Here is a 20,664-nt window from a genome sequence, read left to right as displayed (position 1 = left end):
ACTTTTGCAGGGTACATCAATCTGGGTTGGAGGTTGTTTTCCTTTAGGGCTCAGAATACATCACTCCAAGCTCTTCTTGCCTTGATGGTTTGCGTTGAGAAGTCTGCTGTGATTCTGATGGGCTTTCCTGTGTATGTGATTTGTTTCTTTTCTCTAACTGCTTGTAGAACTTTGTTTTTCTGTTGGGTTTCTGGAATCTTAACTATTTTATGCCTATGTGTAGATGTTTTTGATCAAGGCTAGTTGGAGTCCTATATGCCTCACTTATCTGTATGTCAAATTCTTTTCCCCTGCTTGGCAAGTTTTCTGCCATTACTTCTGTGAAGAGATTTTTTTATGTCATCTGCACTCTCTCCTCTTCTTCCTTCATTGACTCCAATCAGTCTTATGTTATTCTTCTTTGCATCATCTAGCAGCTGCTGAATTGATTTCTCATGGTCCCTTTCAATTTTAAAGCAATTTTCCTTTTCCTGGTCACTAAATGCAATCTTATCTTCTGTATCTGAAATTCTGTCCTCACATTGGCTCATTCTGCTGTGTAGACTTTCAATGGAGTTTTTCATCTCCTGGAAATCTGTTTGCATCTGTTTTATGGATTCCATTTGTTCCCTATGTTGGGATTCCATCATATTGCTCAGCTCCTCTCTGGATTTATTAATTATGTCTTGCACTATGAGCACAATCTCTGCTGTTATCTGAGAAATTATTTCTGATTTCATTTTTTCCAGATCCTCTTTTGTTGCCAGTCCAGGCAGTCCAGATAGTTGGGTATCAGTGTTCCCTCTCATATCCCTTTGCTGTTGCTGTAGGTGATTTGGAATTCTGATTTTGAGACCTGTTTATGTGTCTTCTCATTTCGACAGGAGAGGGGATGGGGGCTTGTGCTGTTGGTGCCCGCGCGACTCACTTCCTTTGGCTGGGAGCAGTGGTACTGCAGCCCGGAATCCCCTTCCTCTGGGTTGGGAGTAGTGTTACAGTGGCCTGGAAGCCCATACCTATGTGCTGAGAGCAGTAGTATGGTGGCCCGAAAGCCCCTACCTCCGCGCTGGAAGTGGTGGTGCAGCGGCCCAGAAGCCCTTTCCTCTGCTCTGGGAGCTGTGGTATGGCAGCCCAGAATCCCCTTTCTCTGGGCTGGAAGTGGAGGTACAGTAGCCTGGAAGCCCCTTCCTCTGTGCTGGAAGCAGTGGTACGGCAGCCTGGAAGCCCCTTCCTCTGTCCTGAGTCTCTTATTTCAGTAGTAATATTATTATTTGTTTCCAAAGCAATCTTGAATTTTGAAATCTTACTACTAAACAGTACAGATTCTGGTTTTAGTTCAGTTTTTTTACATTTTTATCATTGCTAGTTTCTTTACTTTCCATGAGTATAGCAATGTGGGATGTCAGTTGTCTCTCATATCTTATTTTATCATATTTTAAAGCTAGATATCAATGTTTCAAAGTATCTTACCTACAACACTGGTAAAAATCAATTTAAGCCTAAAAAAATACTTTTGATGAAAAGAATAATTGCTGACATTCATTTTTCTAACAGTATCAATTTCTCCCTTAGGAACTGGTGTGCTTATGTACATACCAGGTTATCTCCCACTGTGGTGCTGGACAACCAGGTCTCCCATGTTCCAAGTGGGAGAGGACCCTGTGTCTGGATGGGTGGATCCTGTCCTCAGAGGTAAGTTATGTTTCTTGAAAAGAGCTACTGCCTGCTCCACAATCCTTTGTGGCTGGGAATGTAAGTTAATCTTCTTAAGTACATACATATAGTAGGGTCAGGAGAGGGTCATCACATTAGATTAGATACATGACCCTCAGAAAATTAAAATCCAGATGTAAAACTTGTACCATAAGATTGGTTTTAGTATCACATGAGATAATGGTAGTAATACAGTATCCTTAACCTATTGTCCGGTTCATTGTGAATGTTCAATAACTGTTAACTCTCTTGCTTATTTCTGTATTTATAGCCATCATTACTTTTATGGCACCACCTTATCAACAAACTAATCTTTTAATTCCTTATAAAATATACACAAAATTTTGAAGACATTGGTAGCTTTCTTTTCATGCTAGGTCAGAGAGAAGTGCAAGCATAACTGGACTCATATTCTAACATATATAAAGCCATTAATTGCAATTATGCATACTAAAGTAGCTAAGTGGGAACTTTCTTCTTGCATCTGTTTTAATGACCTTTATTATTTGATGTTTTGTAAAATCTGAATCATTGTGCTGAAATGTAGGACCGGGCACTTGAAATTTTCTCTGAATTCATGTAGTCGCAGTAGCTCAGCTGGAGGTGTTCCTGAAGAGCCTGCAATACAAACTAGAATGGCTATTCAGGCCATGATGCCTAATGTTATGCAAATTGTCATACATATAACTCAGGAAATGAATCTGACATATCAGCAGTCTGGAACAATGCACAGTAAGGATACATAAAATCAAGGTGTTTCTTAGCCCCTTGAGGAACAGCCAAGGTTCATGGTCCAGAGAATTAAGCACATCTTAGGGATTTGGGAGAGTTGAGCTCCATTTCTGCTTTGCCCCTTTACTCCCTTAGTGGCAGTTTCCTTGTCAACATGAGACCCAGAGAATGTATTGTTCCTTGTTCAATAATGAAAATATTACCTCAATAACTTCTATTTCTATTGCCCTGATGGATTCAAGGTGGGCTCATCTTTTTAAAAAAAAATAAAAAGTGTCTTTATGTATTATCTTTTTATAATTTGGAAGATGAAGTACAGATTGAAAATGACAGTGGTTATCTTAATTTTAGTTAGATCACTAATATCTCATTTGTTCCAAGTTGTGTGATGTGGAGAAAATGATCTTTTTAACAGTAATGATATAGGAAATAATAAGAATTGAAATAGCGTAAGTTATCCTTATAAATTCTTTCAAACTGGAATTGGAAATAAATTCAAACATAGGAAATATTATGAAGGGTAAAAGGTAGTATCTTTAGAAAATAATGACAAGTATCAACGTAAAATCACAATATACCCACTAATGTTTTTATAGTATATTCAAAGAAATCTAAGTTTGACAGTTTTGAATATAATATTGATGATAAAGATTATTATTATAACAGCTAACACTAAATTCTATTTTGGGCATTGTTCCAAATACTTTGTATTTATAATTCCAATTCCAGTTCTGATTAATAACTTAAATAATCTATTTCTCCCCAATTGCCCCTCTTTCTAGATCTCAGTGGATATCCAATCCTGTCTACAAGATGCAACATAAAATTGTTACCTCATTGGAATGGAAGTGCTGTCCTGGATACAGTGGACCACAATGCCAGCTAACAGGTATGCTCTGATATTAATTTCATAATAATAATTAGAAGTATTAAAAAATCTGAAGAATAAGCAGTTGATTCCCATAAAGAAAAGAGCTCCATTTTCCCATTGAACAAAGCTAAACTAACATGTAGTTACAGTATTAGAATTATATTTTTTAAATTTCCTAATTTGGTAGCTATTTCAGCACCCTAACACCTTATAAGCTATCTTATAACTTCTACCTTTCATCGTCAGCTCAGTTTTATATAATGAATGCAGAGTGCATGGATATCTGACTAAATATCTTACTTTTTCTTAACAAAGTGCTACAAAGATATGCCTTACTAAAATATCAGCTGTAAAATTTTATATTATTAAATAATTATTAGAAGTGACTATGTAAAAATAACTTCCCTCTAATTTTATTCTAATTTAATTATTTGAAGTAACATGTATATGAGTGAAATGACATGTTAAAGAATAAACCACGAATGCAATGAATATTTTTTTCATCCTAATGGAGCTAAGTTTTTCAACTGAAATTTTAACAATTTTCTGCTGGTAAAACTGATCAAACACATCGTAACCTGCACTGACCTAACATTCATGTGACTATTATTTTGCTTTGGGCTTTAAACGGGTTTCTTTTGAAAAATAAGATATGGCATCAGCATACATATTTTAAATGAATGAATATTACAAGAAAGGGCATTAGCAGGGGTGGGGAATTCAATCAACAGTGTAAGAGACTGTGATTAAAAATTAATATGTGTGGAGAAACCATTATGATTCACATTATGGAAAAGAAATCATAGTACAAGAGCTCTAGGAACCTTGAAGTTTAGTTAGGGTTATTATATATGGTTTTGCTAGCTCCTACAATGAGAATCTATAGGCAAATTTTTCTGTAATGCTATTTGCTCTGGATCTGGCTTCAATTTCAGACACGATATAAAATTCAATGCATTCATATGTACTGCATTATTAAACAGGTAAAATAAACTTCTAAAGAAAATATAATCCACACTTAAAATATTTGGAAATGAAGTAATACAGCATATTCTAAAAAGATCCAAGTGTAGCCCTGCTTTCAAAGGACTTCTAATTTCCATGAGTTGAGCAAATACATTCACAATGTTAAAACATGCTTATTTCTTATCGATATTTTTAACTAACAGTAAAAATTCTAGACAGTACTTAGAATTATATTTCTAAGGTTTCCATTTCTCTTCTTATATGAAGAATGATACCTTGGGAATGTTGATTCCATTATTATTTTTTGAAGTTTCAACTGTGTTCACGGAATACTCTCTAGACATGTAGCATACACTATTGCACATTAGAGGCTGAATATATGCGGCAGAGAGCAAGGTCTTTGGGTCAAATTTGGACTGTTACGATTTTCTGCTGATGAGGACTGCTATTTCTCCATGCTTTCTTATACTTGTTGATCAATTCTTAATCGCTGTGACAGACTGTATATGTGTGGGAGAAAAAAGAAATGTAGAATTTCATGACTGTAAATATGCACACAATAAACAGAGAATTTGACAACTTTGAATATCTATAACGTACTAAGTGCTACTTTTTAAGAGAATTATATCAAATATTTAAATCATAATCAGGTGATTCTAGCTTCAATTGTTCAATGACACCTTGTGTTCTAGTTGAAAGCATCCTGTGGATACCTTTAGTACCAGATTTATAAATTATTGTCTTAATTCAAACTGACAAAAATGTCCCACAACAAATCTGCTTATGACTTTACTGTCACAGTCACATAATTGGAACTACTCATAATTCAGACATCTGCTGATTAAGTAGCTGTGGAAAGATCTCTTGTCTTTGAAACATATGGTGAGAATAGTGCTGTAATGGCAGGTAGGCCCAGTTGTGTTGTGTTGTCATGCAATCAGTCCTAAGATACCTTTGATTCCAAAGAATATCCTGTGGCTCCCTACAACACTGACCATCCTTCTCTTCACTTTTATTGTGATCCATAAAAACTGCTGAATTTTTTATTAATGCAATTGATGCATTGGTAGAAACAAGAACTATTGTGTCCCTTTGTCACTGAGTCATTCTTCATTATCTCTATCCTGGGGGGTTTCTACACATTTTCCCTTCCGAAAGCTACCCAATTACATGCCAAGACTTCTCTACGCTTTCTATTACACTGTACAAATTTGCCACTAGTCTTTTGTTCTTCTACAGTAGAAGAAATGATCCCCTGTAAAAATAAACAGTGTTTGACAACACCACCCTTCCTGTCTCATATGACAGGCTGCCTCACATGTGGCAAGAATAATCACTTTGCCTCATCCATTCTTTAAACCTCTTCTGAACCCCCCAAGAATTCAGAATAACCTGGTTGCTACCCACATGGCAGTTATTTCAGGGTGAGTCCCTTAAAGTGTCAGAAAATTATTTTATTCATAGAAAATTTGTAAAGTACTACATACCTTGCACAAAGCGAGGCCTCCCCAACATGCTTCCTCCCCACAAATAAAGTAAATTATGTAATAAGAAATAACAATTTCCTTTGATTTAGAATGTAGTTGGGAAAATTTTTTAAGAACACAAGAAACATAAAATGGAGCTGCTAGCTGCTGGACTCTCTTCTTTTTCTCCATTTTTCTGCCTCTTTCTTTTTCTGTAGATTCATCTTCAAACTCTTATGAAGAGATGTTTTTCTTCACAATCCAGGGGGCAATTTTTTCTATATCTTATTGCACCATATTCTGACCTGCCACATATGCCTTTTAGCTACAGCTCAGATTATCAAAATACTCTATAGTTTTAGATGACTTTATTAAACTATCAGTTCTACTATCAAAAGGAAATCAATTTTTTAAAAGTCTAAGTGAATACAATATTAATGAAGATAGTTTAACTAAATGCAATATCAAATTAATAGTTTAGGTATGTTTTATGTTTGTTATATCTTTGGGGAATCATGAAATTTTGGCTCCAGAAAGGAATCTAATTTTGTGAAATGGTATTCAAGACATTTTTTGAAATATCAGTAGTAACACACCACTCACACTTATTTTATAAAATTTGCAATTATGCATCTTTCCAGTAGATGTCTCTAAAATATTTTAAAATGAGACAAGGAAACCGTGGCTTGCTTTAAGGACACAAAGAAAAGAAATTTAAGTTCAAATAGTGTTACATTAGAAAAGATGATTAAGAAAAAAACTTTTTGCAAATCTTTTTTTATTAATGTATGTCAGCTAATACATTCATTTTGGAGAATTGGTACATATACATATATAAATTTATTTTTAAAAGTCTTTTTAACCCAGATTTTCTATACAAGAAAAAGGTAATTTATAAATTTATATTTTGTAAAATCTATCACAGATATTATACATGCTGAAAAGATGAGAATAGGTATGCATAGGTATTGAAATAAACTGATCCCTACTATATGTTATAAATCTGACAGATTTTTGTAAGTGCTATGAAACAACTCAAATTATGAAACAAGTACAGAAACATGCATTTTAAATATAAGGCTTCTTCAGTAAAATTATTTTGAAATGTATTTCAATAATATGAATGAAAATTCTAGTGTTAAAGAAAGGGAAAAAAATCTTCTTGTATCTTTACATATTTAGTTCTTTCCACAGGTGTTTATTGTGTCTTTTTTTAAAGAAAGAACATTACCTCTTGAAAGCATCTTACTAAATAACACTATGGTACATTTAGTTAAACACTATCCCTGAAGCTTTATTGCATCACGCTGCCTACTTCAACTTAACTGCCTACTTCAACTCATATGTGTACTGAGCATTTTTCCATGCAAATATCCACTTGCTATTGCAGAATCAGCTGAAAATCTGTCTTGTCAAGCCACACAGGGAGGCTTTCTGGCACTAAGCGGGAGAGAGCAAGCATGCTCATTACTGAGTTACCTTTAATGACTTCTTCCATATGGCTCAAAGGCCTGGAAGGAAAAAAAATCTGCAAATAAAACTTGTCTAATTAAAAAAAGTACCTAATAAGGAAGCTGCTCTTCTTGTTCTCCATACTTGCCAACCTTGCTTCTCTAAGTCCTTGATCCTTCAAGGTCAGAGTTTCCATTGCAGAGGAAAAGGAGAGTTCTCATGTTGTCAGATAAGACAAAAGAAGTTCACTTTTTTAAAAATAAACCTTATTTTATTCCATTCTCCCCTCCCCTTATATGAACTGTAAGTTCACTTTTAAAAGTATACTGCATTTTAAAATAAGTGAATTGTACAAAAACATTTAAATTTATTGATTTAAATAAATACTCTTCTGGCCATGCAGCTACCACTTAGAAAAGACTAAGAAAAAGAGACTTAGAAATCTGCACTCGATGGAACAATGCAAAGGTCTGTTCTTAGATGAAAAAGAAGATAGATTGCTTGGAAAACCTAGAATCTGTAGCAGTCCTTGTGGTGGAAAATGCACTTGGGAGACAGAAAGATTATAAATGAAAAAATAAAGAAGCATTGATCAACAAAGCTCTTTATCACAGGACAGTAACTGACCCCACTGTTAGAGATCCTATCACATCTTTGTGGGCACAAGTTAAATCCTGGGCAATAAATTGGGATGAATGCAAGTATTGAACTCCAGTTGACAAACAGAGCTCGAAAAAGATAACATGAACTATTGAATTTGTAAAACAGGTATTTCCAGTTTTTAACTGCCTTGGCAGGGAACTCATCCAATGAATCGAGTAGGAAGGAGGTTCATATGACAACCAGATCCCAACGATTTTTCTGTAATGTTTCATAGGTATTTTTAATTTTTTTATTTAGGAGTAAATTTTCTCATCTAGTCTCTTTGTCTCTGTCTCTCTCTGTCTCTCTCTCCCTCTCTATCTGTATTCTCTCTTCTCTGTATTCTCTCCTCCACCTAGTGTTTTCTTCCCTCTTTCTCTCTCACTGTCTTTCACCTAGTGTTTTCTCTTTCTTGCATTTTCTTTCAAATCAGACTCTTCAAAATAGTATGAAAGAAGTTTAATTTTTCTAATTTTATATGTATATTTGCCCATAAGGAGCAGTTAATAATCAAATATTAGAATGAGTGAAAAAACAAAAGACTTCCACTTGGTACTTCTGTGTATTATTTTTTAGCCTTTTCAGTTTCTTTTTTTTTTCCCACAGATTTTATTTATTCTATCCTTACCTACTTATTACTGATTTCAAAATTTTTAATGTTTTGGTTTCTCTTTTGTGAAACTACTAATTTTCTCTAGCATATCGCTTATGGTTCCCTCATCCATAATACAGTAGCATTTTTCCAGATCATATACATACTTTGAAGGTCCATAGAAAAATAGATTTTGATGCTCTTCAATTTGCTTCCTTTGTATTCCGGTCATTTCTTAGTTAGATTTGCTCTAACTTTTTCACTATTTCGAATCTTGCCTGGATTGGGTAGCACAGAAAAAAATATTACTTGAAATTCTCCCTCTCATATTTCAACTAGGACCTAGGAAGTTTTAAAATACTCTTCTTCTGTGTCTTCCTCCTGTTTCTCCTCCTCCTCCTCTTCCTCCTCTTCCTCCACTCCCTCCTTCTTCTCCTTTGAGTGTGTATGCACATGCATGCAGAGACAGAGACAGACAGACAGACAGGCAGACACAGAGAGAAACCTAGCTTGCCCATTCTTTGAAGTGTACCAAGGGATACATGCAATAATCTCTATATTAAATATATAATATGCAATATTTTATAGATAATGAAATTAAAAGACTTGATTTCATTAGAATATTGCAATTTAAAACAAAGCTTTACTACTTACAATAAAGCTTTAGCAAAGTATTTTGAACCCCTGAAAATAATTTCCAAGCCAAACCAATCTGCCTCCTGATTTTGAAGATAGGGTAGAAAGGAGCAGGGATCATATTCAAACATTTATCTGCTAATTCTATAAAATTAGCTAATGTATAAATCAAAGATTAAGAATGTATTGCATATTTTTGAATGAATATGTATAATAAGTGTAACATAAAATATATACCAAGAAATATAAATCATAACACAAATCACTCATATTCTAATATTTTCAAAATACTTCATTGACTTCTAGCAAGTGTTGGTGGCCTTTTTCTTGTGACATGGATCCCACCTAACTAATGTTCCTTTCAGAGAGATGATTAGTATAGTGAACTGTTTCAATCTCCTTTAAAGACTTACCCATCTAATTTAGACCCACTGGGTGGCAGAAGCTCTGTGAGTTGATCATTTCTATTAGTATCCATAATATTGTCAGCCTATTAAATTACATATTAGGCTCTAATGAAGTAAAGAGGGTGTATTCAGATTTTTCCAGTCTATAAGTAGCATACATTCTAAATCTTTTATATCTTTATTATTAACTAAATTGTGAAAATCCTTTATAGAAATATCCTATATAATTGATTCATAGAGCTTTATAAACATCATTTGACCAAACTGAGGGTAACGTAAACTAAGAAACATTTATTATATTTCTGAGTTTTGTCATATAATTTGATTTCATTTAATTTCTTAGAAGCATCTATTTTCTCATGTAACTGATTATTTTATTCATTTTCTAATAATCTATAAACATGAAACTTCAAACAATATATATTTGCTTTAAGTAGAATATATAGCTTTCAAATATAAATATTTATAGTACATATGAAATTTAACAAGTGAAGTTTAACAAGGGAAATAATTTATTAAAATGCCTTGTTAGCCATAGTCTCACAGATTACCATTGATATTCATACTTTTCAGTGTTTATTATTTTTAATTTCTGCTATGTTTTCTGTCTCTCCAGCTCTGCCTCTCTCTTCTATATTTATTCTCTTTGTTTTATTGTATATATGGCAATAAATATGAAGTTCATCCAGAAAATATTTAAAGGTTTTTACATAATAACATATTTATCATTATTTCTGTCAGACATAATTGAAAACAATAACTTATAGTGCCAAAATTTTTAAAACCCAGAAATTTATCTAAAATTTTATCTGAAAATCCTAGCTTACTATCTCACTATTATTTTACTAGCTCTATCTGCTCTAAAAATTCAGTACTTTTCAAAGTCCACAATTTTCATGGAACTATTTTGTTTTTTAGAGTTCATATATGACTATATTATTAATGTAATGACAAAAAAAATTTCCCTTCTAATTTCCTGAGATAAAGGAAAGCAATTGCCTTCAAATTTTTGACTTTTACATTTTAGATAAATTATGAAAACCTTTGTGTTTGAGAAAGTTCAAACATCATTAATAATATTTTTAAAATGTATTTGACTTTTAGAAGAAATTGACATGAACTAGTTCACTCATTTTGTTAGCTACATGCTTTATAAAAGTAATAACAAAATGGGTTTGCATTGATATACCTATATCAGAATAATTATATTAAGTAAGTTCCATAATAATTTTCTCTTCTGAATTTCTCTAATATTTTAAATATAAGATAAATAATGTCTAAACTTCTGGTATTATTTTTCTAAGAGTTTTATTTATTTTATTAACCCTATTTGCTATGTGTTTTTAAAGTTTTCCAATTATTTCAAAATTTTTATTGAAAGATCTTATTATTGAAAATGTTTATTTTGTGAAACTAATTTTATAACATTCTCTAATATTTTCCTCTTCATTATTAATAATTGCAAATGAACCTTAGTGTAATGTAAATCCAGTTATGATGAAAAGCAAATGTAGTAATTTTGATTTTAAATGATACATATTTGGAGCATTATTTGAATACATATCTATATCAAGTAAAAATAATGTACTAATTTTTATTAAACATCAAGCTAATTTTCATTTCAGAAACACAACTTTACTTGTTTTGCATTGATTTACTTTTGATGTTATTTGATACTGTATGTACTAAAAGATGTTTCAGCATAACTAATTTTTGCATGTCATTACCTACTCTATTACTAGCTTCATAATTGATAAAATTTCTATTTTTTATTAGAGTTTAAAAATTTGCGCTAATGGTATTGAAAGAAGAGCTTTGACAATTTAAACTTCTATCTCTTTCAGTGGTTTTAGTAATTCATTATAAATTCCTGAATTATAACTATTAAATAACTACACAGAAGAATTAGTATATTTGAGCAAGTCGATTAAAGTATGCACCAAATAACTCTGAAGTTCCAACACTTCTTAAATCATAGGCAGAGGCAAACTGATGATTCTACTGGAATACTGAATGCTTCACCTCTCTGCGTGCATGACGTGGGGCCAGCAAAATGCTAGCTCTTAAAAACAGTTGTGAGATATTGCTGTGGTAGGAATTCCATTCATTCTGCCAAATTCATCCTTTAAATGTAACCACAATTAACTTAAAGTAAATTAATAACAAGTTTCTTCCAGTCCTCAGAGCACAGAAAAGAGTGAGTTGGGATTCACCTGAACACTTCACTCCTTTGTTTCTCAAGCCCAATGTGCATGAGAATCATGAGCAGTGCTTGTTAAAATACAGATTGCTGTGCTCGCTTCGGCAGCACATATACTAAAATTGAAATACAGAGTGAGGCTCGGCGGGCCGTCCAGGCGCCCGGAGCGGGGCTCCCCCCGCTGGCATCCCAGGCTCCTAGGGCCAAGAAGGTGAGCTGGTCCCAGCACCCGGAAGGAAGCTCGCCCACCTCCATCCCAGGCTCCTAGGGCAGTGAGGCTCGGCCGGTCCCAGCACCCAGAGGGAGGCTCCCTGCCTCCATCCCAGGCTCCTGGGCCGGAGAGGCTCATCGGGTTCCAGCATTCGGGGAGGGGGGGCTCCCTGCCTCCGTCCCAGGCTCCTAGGGCCAAGAGGGTGGGCCGGTCCCAGCACCTGGAGGGAGGCTCCCCACCTCCATCCCGGGCTCCTGGGGCAGTGGTGCTAAGCCGGTCCCGGCACCTGGAGGGGGGCTCCCCTGCTGCCATCCCAAGCTCTTGGGGCACAGAGGGTGGGCTGCGTGGGCACTGGGGGCACACACCCCCCCCCGTGGAGACGGGGCGGGGACACATGAACAAGCCTCAGGGGCAGACTTCCAGATCACCTTCAGCAACCCCAAAGGGAAACGAGATGGTACACTCTGATACTCAACCACCTGGACTCTGAACTGGCCACAAAAGAGGATCTGGGAAAAATGAAATCAGAAATAATTACTCAGATAACAGCAAAGATTTTGCTCATGGTGCAAGACATGATTAATAAATCTAGAGAGGACACAGATAAAAAAAAATAGAGGATCTGAGGAACGTGATGGAATCCCAACGTGGGAAACAAGTGGAATCCATAGAACAGATACAAACAGATTTAGAAGAGATTGGAAACTCCATCGAAAGTCTGTGCAGCAGAATGAACCAATGTGAGGATAGAATTTCACACATAGAAGATAAGATTACAATTGGTGAGGAGGTAAAGAATTGCTTTGGAATTGTGGGGGAACATGAGAAATCAATCCAGCAGCTGCTAGACGATGCAGGGAAGAGTAACATAGGACTGATTGGAGTCGGTGAGGAAACAGGAGAGAGTGCAGATGACATGGGGGAACTCTTCACATAAGTGATGGCAGAAGGCTTCCTGGGGTGGGGAGGGGAACTTGACATACAGATAAGTGAGGCATATAGGACTCCAGCTAGCCTTAATCAAAAAAAATCTACACATAGGCATATAAGAGTTAGGATTCCAGAAATCCAACAGAAGAATAAAATTCTACAAGCAGTGAGAAAAAAGAAACAAATCACATACAAAGGAAAGCCCATCAGAATCACAGCAGACTTCTCAGTGCAAACCCTCAAGGCAAGAAGAGCTTGGAGTGATGTATTTCAAGCCCTAAAGGAAAACAGCCTTCAACCCAGACTGATGTACCCTGAAAAACTATCTTTCAAAATTGATGGAGAAATAAGATACTTTCATGACAAAGAGCACCTCAGGAACTTCGTGAATACCAAACCAGCACTCCAAAAAATTTTAGACAATACTCTAGGAAAAGACAGTGAGGATCACAACCCCAGGAAACCCCGCAGAATGAATCCATTGGGTGTGACAAATTAAACACAAAGGGGGAGAATCCAAGAAAAAAAAAAACTCATGACAAGGCTTTTAAAACTCTGAACTTCATCTCCCTAATGAGTGTACAATTCAATCTTATTATTGTACTGATTAGTATTTTTCTGATTCTAGAATTGCACACCATTCCTTGTGTTATACTGGCTATTTATCATCTTCTTATGTCTACATTTTAATTGGGTTGTCTATTAATGAGCTCTAAGAATTCTTTATATATTCTGGTCATAGGTTATAGGCATTGTAAATATGGTCTGTTTAAGGACTACTTTTCATTTTAATGATATCATTTAAAGTTCTAAATTTTGATGGAATCTCATCAATTTTTTTTTCTTTTATACATCATGGTTTTTGTATCCTAGGTAGTTCTTGCCTACCCTGAATTCATAAATATTTTCCCTTATAATTTCTTCTTAAAGTTTTATACTTTTAGGCTTTTTTATTTAGGTTCATAGATCCCTTCAAGTTATTTTCATGTGTGGAAAAAAAAGGTTGAGGTTAATTTTTTGTATGCGGATACCAAGTGTTCTAGTGCCATTTGCTGAAAATACTATCTCTTCCTCGGCTCTTGAGTTGAGTTTATATTCTATAAAATGCTAATGTTGAATGATCTTTCAAGGCTCAGTGGACCATGTATGTGTGGTTCTCTTTCTAGATTCTCTGTTTTATTCAAATGATCTATATGTCTTTCCTTACACCAACACTGCCTTGATTACTGTAGCTTTAGAAGAAGTCTTAAAATTGGGTGCTAAACATCTTCCAACACTGTTTTTGTTTTTGTTTTTGGCTTTTCTGGGTCCTTTGTACTTCTACATAACTTTAAAATTTCAATATCCAGTTCTTCATTTATACCAAGTATACACAGACCTGAATTTTTATATATACCTTGTGTTTTCTAATCCAGCTAAATTCAAGTACAAGTTCTAGGGGCTCCTAGAGATTTCTTAGTATTTTCTCTGTAGATGATCATTTCATCTACATATAAAGATTTTGCTTCTGCCGTGCCAATCCTATCCTAGTTGTGTCATTTTATTGCCAGACTATTTTGGTTTAGACCTATGTTTCAAAGTCTAATGGACAGATGAAGAGTAGGCATATATGCCCTTGTTCCCCACTTTAGGGAGAAAGCATTGTATCATCTCCATTCATAGAAGGAGTTTTTGTTGGAAGTATGGAGTACATGTCTTTGATCTGTTGAGAAGCTTCTGTTCTACTTCTAGTCTCCTGATAGCTTTTACCATGAACAGCTCTAGAATTTAGTCCAATACTCTTTCTCCAACTAGTGACAGGATCACATGGCTTTCTCCTTTCCTCTGTTAAAATGATGACTTTTGGGGGTGGATCTTCCAATGCTGAACCAACACTGCCATCCCTATAACAAAACACTTTCTGCATACTGCCAGATCTGACTTCTAATAGTTTGTTTTGTTAAACAAATTTCTATCTATGTTCATACTTTTTTCTTCTATTATCTTTATCCAAGTTTAGAATTAGCACAATGTTGAGTTCTTAAAATGAGGGCAAAAGTGTTCCTTCTTTTTTCTGCTTTAATTGTTTGATATAATTTATCAGTTAAAATGTTTATGAGCCTTCTGTTGTCATATAGGTAGGTTTTCAAGCTAGGAATATACTTTCTTTAATAGGTGCTATTCAAATTTTATATTTCCTCCAGAGTTAGTTTCATTAATTTGTCTTCTAAGTTACTTCTTAGAAGTTGTCAAATTTATTTCAAAAAAGATTTTTGTAATATGGTTTCTATATCCTTTTAAATTCTGTAAAATCTGTGGTAATGTCTCCTAGATCTTAATATTGTATTTAAAAAAAATGTATAACTGATATTGTGTAACAGGAAGAAAAGGTCTAAAAGAGCAGGGGAATTGGGAGGGGTAGGGGAAGGGAAAAAAGGGAAAGGAAAAAATATGAGAAGAGAAAAAAAATGGAAACAAGGTCTTTGCAAATAGGGAAGAGTGGAAGGGGTGAAGGGAGGGCAAGGGAAGGGGAAAAAAAATAAGAACCAAGAGACTTATGTAATGGTACAAGATCCCAATGATGAATGTAACTGTATTGTATACCGAAAATGTACCAATAAAGTTAATGGGGGAAAAAAAAAAGAAATACAGATTGCTGTTCAACCTCAGAATTTCTTAAATTTCTTACATTCTGGTCTGGAGGAGGATCTAGAAGCTGCCCACCTAAATTTCCCAAGGTTTGTTGTTATTGCTAATCTAGGCATTATGGTTTGAAAACTAGCTTTATTCTCTAGTGACATTCAAGTAGGCAGAAAAAATCTTATTATATCATCTAGGGAGAAGGCATGATAGAACACATGCAATCTTTTAATAGATACATTTGTATGAACTAGTTTGAATTTAGACTCTGAGAAACTTATTGCTAGGACTTGGCAAAAAATTAATGCTTTCCTTCACCCACCCCACCCCTAAATAATTACACTTTTTCCCAAGCTGCACATTATTTTCTTCCATTGAATTAATAAAAGTTACAGTGGACTTTATATAATAAAGTGGAGGAAAAATGAAAAGGAAACAGTGGACATGAATCAAAATTCATTTATTTAGATCAATGCCCTGAAGAAAAGGAATGCAAATTCAATCTAACTATAGAGACTAACCCAAATTAGTGTCAAATGTATTATACTTTTTATAGAGTAGAAGAACTCTAGTGTTATTGTCTGCGCCTTAGGGGACATAATTAATATGGACCAGAGGTACAGAATTTAATTGGCACATAATTTCACATCAAAACAAGCCTAATGGGACACCAAACTCTTGTTTGTCCATGTCTGATATGAAAACGTCAATGAATAAGTTTGTTCATTCAGACTCTACATTACTTCATCTATTGCCTTTTTACTGAATCTTCTCTTGAAATTGTTTCTCCCAATTAAAAGTTACATTGCCACTCAAAATATTACACATTCGTGGGAAATGGAATTCCTTAAGATTAGATATAAGCATTTCAATTCTTATGAAATTACAATAACTGAGGTGTATCTGTAATAGTTTATTTTTACTTTTAGTCCTTTGGAGACTATGTATTTCTTAAAAATCTGGGCATAGCCCACTCAAGTGGCAGTAGTAAAAGGCCACTGTTTTTAGGAAGAAACCTGTAGCTCTCCCTTATTTCCAGTAGTCAGGAGTTGGAAATTGCATTGTTAAACAGTCAGTATTTGTGCCAGTCCACTTGTCAGGCTGCTCTAGCTTTTAACACAGCAGATTTTAAATTCCACTAAATTATGCAGGCAGTTTACATCTGCTACTTTATGCACCCCCTCCCCTTGCAAAGTACCATCCATTTGTGCCTAAAGGAATTCTGAATAATTTCATCTTATCCCAGACAGAATTACAGTCCTGCACTTCCAGCTCCAACATTGTGTCACAGTCACACTGGTCTATGCATGGGGTGGAGCAGCTTACTCTGCAATCATCCTGACCATCATGCTTCAGTGCACAGAAAAATGAATGTCAGCCACACTACTGCTCAGGACTGGAAAAATTGAGGCAGTTCCAATGCTTAACACTCTTCTCTGTTTTTTTTTTTCCTTCCATCTAGCCCAGGAACAGCAGCAATTGATGCACAGCAACCAGGCTGAGAGTCACACGGCTGTTGACAGAGGAACAGTGGAGCAGACGCAGCTACAGCAGCAGCAAGACTGTGGCAACCCAGGTCATGGATTGCAATTACTATCTCTCTAACCCAATTATTGTCAACACTACATATTTCAACTTTCAAACAAGAAATCTCTAGGCTGTCAAATGCGTGATGGAAACACATTAGCATATCTCTCAATCCTTCCTGTTGGTGCCCAGTGTAGGGAGAAATTGAGTGTGTTATGGGTTCCCCAGGAAAGGACAGTGGATAATTATTGTAGAGCTGTATGCAAACACAGAAAAAAGAATAAAAATGAGATGCTGGATGATAAGGAAAAAAAGAGGTTTCCAAAGTAAAAGCAAACTTTTACCTTAAAGAAGCATGATCATGAAAGACATGAGTTGATTGCATTAAGAGTGTTGAGAAGCCTCTCTTCCATTGGTTAGGAGATCAAGAGATAGGGATTACTTTCTGACTCAGGAAAACATGATGACTAAGAACCTCATGTTGATCAAAAGTTGGCATGTCACCTGTGTTCTACTCCTTCTGATCATTAATACTGTTCCATTTCTTTTAGGTTCAACTTTGCCCTTAGGAATATTAGTTTGTTTACTGCTAATGTCCCTTCACTGTGTTTAGTGTAGATCTAATCTTGACTTAAGGGGATCTCTTTAAGAATGCAGGTGAATATGCCTTAAAAGTTGTTCTCTACTATAGTTAAGGGATTGGAATTCAGTATTTTTAGAAAATAGTCAAATACTTAAGTTATTAAAATCCATGTATAAAGTGATAGAAAGTATCATTGCTATATGAAGTGATTCTTTCTCAACCCTGAGTCTGTAACTAACAAAATTCTCTTAGTGTAGCTTGTCTCTTTTATGTATGCATGCACATATTTAATGCTTTGTCATTGGATCTAGAAGCAGAATATGAATCATTAGCTCTGTAACCTCAAACAAGTTATTTTTGTTTTTCAACCCTCAGTTTTTTCCAACTATTGAGAGTGTGACAATAACTCTTTGAGATTAAAAAAAAAAAAAGATTGACATTCTGGGCAATGTTCAACATTTTAGAAATTAAAAAATATAGTACCTTTTACAAATGTCTTCCTTTAGCCTTAGCTTTTGGGTTGCCATTTGGTAAATGAATGTAGTCTATTTTCAAACATATTAGTGCAAATATGGTTTATATGAATAACCTTTAAACCTATCATGATATTTGGGTAGTTCTAAACATAGAATTTTTTAATGGTTCCAATATTCTCTCCACTTCAGCAGTGGTGCAGAAACTGACTGACCAGATGAACCAGCAGGCAGTGAAGCTGACTACTCTGCAGAAGATGATGGATAGCATTTATGTGGCTGTGGGTGACTTAAGGACCACATATTCCTCATTAGAAGGAAAAATCAGCGAAGATAAAAACAGAGAATTTCAATCTTTTCTAAAAGGTAAAGGTAACATAAAATATTCATTTGGTTAAGACAACAGGCAAATGATTTACTTATCTTTTCTCAAGTCACTTTGGGATTTTTGCTTTAAATTGGGTTGTATGAACATTTTTTATGTCTGAATGAGATATTTAAAAATCACTCAACCTCTGAAATAATTTAAAATAGTGCATTAAAATATTTTTACTATAAACTCAGATTTTCAACTGAATATTCCAACTTATTTATGGACATTGTATATCTAGCTATAGCCTAATTTCTATTTATTTATAGTTAAAATGATCCCACAGATCCATTATGGGTAATATCCTGTTCAAAGACAAAGATTGTGGTGAAGGAATGGATATCAAAGGAACTAGATACACAGTTGTATCAATATTGTTGATGGAGACATTGATGAAAAATCTGAAGTGATTACTCCAGAAATTGTCTAGGTCATAGTATATAATTATTAGAGTACATCCTAAAATATTACAGTTCATAGAAACACTGATTTCTTTATAAATTGACTCTGCTTTGTCTGAATTTTGTGCTCTTAAAACAAGGTTAAATAGAAGCTGTTCCATTCTAGAGTCCATAGAACAATCCCTTTCCTATTAATTTGAGTTGTTGGCAGAATCTTTTTGTTGTTGTTGTTGCAGTTACAGGAGTGAGGCCCCTGGTGGTTTGTTGTTGTTGTTCTTGCTGTTGTTGTTCTGTTGTTGTTGTTTTGTTTTGTTTTTTGGTACTGGGGATCGAACTCAGGTCCTTGCATTTGCGAGACAGGCGTGGTGCCGCTGAGCTAAATCCCTGGCCTCCCTGGTGTTTTGATACCTGTAAACTGGGGCCTATTCTCAGGTGCTAGAGGCTACTCCACTGGCTCATGGATTTCTTCCTCCATCTTCAAAGCTAGCTAAAGGGTGTTGAGTCTTCATTATAACTCCCCAACCCACTCTTCTGCCTTCCTCTTTCCCTTCTAAGGACTCATGGAATTAGATTAGGTCCATGTACGTAGATGAACCAGGACAATCTTCTCTCAAGATCATTAAATTTAATCACATCATATTTACTTGTATTATATTAAAATAAAAATTTAATCACATCTGCCAAGTCCCTTTTGCCATATAGGATAACATATTCTCAGGTACAGCACAGTAGGAAATGACTTTCTGGGAGTAGGGAGGAGAGGGCATTATATTGTGCCTACCATCAAGATTTTATATAGTGAGTGACTGCTATGAAAGCGTTACACAAAGATTATAATGGTGCCATTTGAGATTTGCAACAAATCCAGAGTAAGAGAAAAAGGGAAGGTTTTTAGGAAGAGAAACCATCCTCACTGATGTGTTAGGGATTAAGAGACATTAACCAGGCAAAGGGGTTTCAAATAGGTCTTGAATATTTCAGGGAATTAGTTTGGTTCCTAGAAGCATGCCAGTTTATTGAGTTTACTGTATGTTTCCAAGCCTCAGGATTATAGGTTCCTTATTCATAAAACTGAGGCTTACCGTACATCCCTACTTCTATGATTCACAAGTTATTTTTTTCTCTATTGTAGCTCACAGTTGAAAAAGACAAGTAGGTAGAAATTTGACATATTCTTTACCAGTACAGAAACTTTTACAACTAAACCATAATTTTTGTCTTATAATCATGTAAATAACTGGTGCTATTCAGCTACTGAAAGAAACCCTGTTCTATATATTTGGTGTGGCCAAAATTACCAATGCTACCCATAAAAGAAGAACTTCTTTTGCTCTAAAATGATAACATAAGAAAAAAACCATAAAAAACAATATACAATTGGCTGTAACTACATGAATGAAATTTGTTTACCAAAATTTGGTTGTCACAATCTGAGAGAATTAGACCTGTATACTGCTTTTTTGTGACCTGCTACCCTACTAAAAATTCAGGCACTGACAGGAAAATACATATACACTAATAATAATGTAATTCCCTTCTCAATAGTAGGGATTAATTGTGTCTTGAGCATAGTCATTAATCATGAGAACCAGAGGGCTTATAGTTAATGAATACTCTTAAAGAAACAAAAAACCAAGCCCACCCCCAAAAGGTCCCCAATTGCCCAGCAAAACCACAACTTCTTCCCTTGTTTGCTTCACATTCAAGGTGAAGAACACAGCTTAATCTGCTTGCCATAGAAACTATTGAAAATTAAGTATCTCAACACCTTGCAAGATATCCAAGTGTTATGTAAAGGCCCTACGCTGCCAACCACAGAAGGGCTGAGCAATCTGATACCAATTGTCTTAGTTACTTCTTCATTGCTGGACAAAATGTTTGACACCCACAAGTT

At 34.9% G+C, this 20,664-nt stretch overlaps 1 protein-coding gene across 2 annotated transcripts in view; it reads left to right on the top strand.

The window, feature by feature from the left end:
* Mmrn1 (multimerin 1) overlaps window positions 1-20,664 on the top strand; it is a 58,188-nt gene that overhangs the window by 15,704 nt on the left and 21,820 nt on the right. The window contains exons 2-5 of one of the 2 annotated variants that reach the window (XM_021261078.2): window positions 1,552-1,671; window positions 3,207-3,313; window positions 16,879-16,992; window positions 18,195-18,365. In XM_021261078.2, coding sequence (XP_021116737.2) covers window positions 1,552-1,671; window positions 3,207-3,313; window positions 16,879-16,992; window positions 18,195-18,365 — 512 coding nt within the window. Of the gene's footprint in view, window positions 1-1,551; window positions 1,672-3,206; window positions 3,314-16,878; window positions 16,993-18,191; window positions 18,366-20,664 lie in introns of both variants that reach the window. The other variant, XM_004848078.3, reaches the window with a different exon arrangement.

The sequence above is a fragment of the Heterocephalus glaber genome, unplaced genomic scaffold (assembly GCF_053883595.1).
Source record: "Heterocephalus glaber isolate CG9 unplaced genomic scaffold, H.glaber_assembly_v1.0 deba00001454, whole genome shotgun sequence".
Classification (NCBI taxonomy): Eukaryota; Metazoa; Chordata; class Mammalia; order Rodentia; family Bathyergidae; genus Heterocephalus; species Heterocephalus glaber.
Note: the sequence above shows the minus strand (reverse complement) of the source record. Positions and strands in the feature narration are given on the sequence as shown.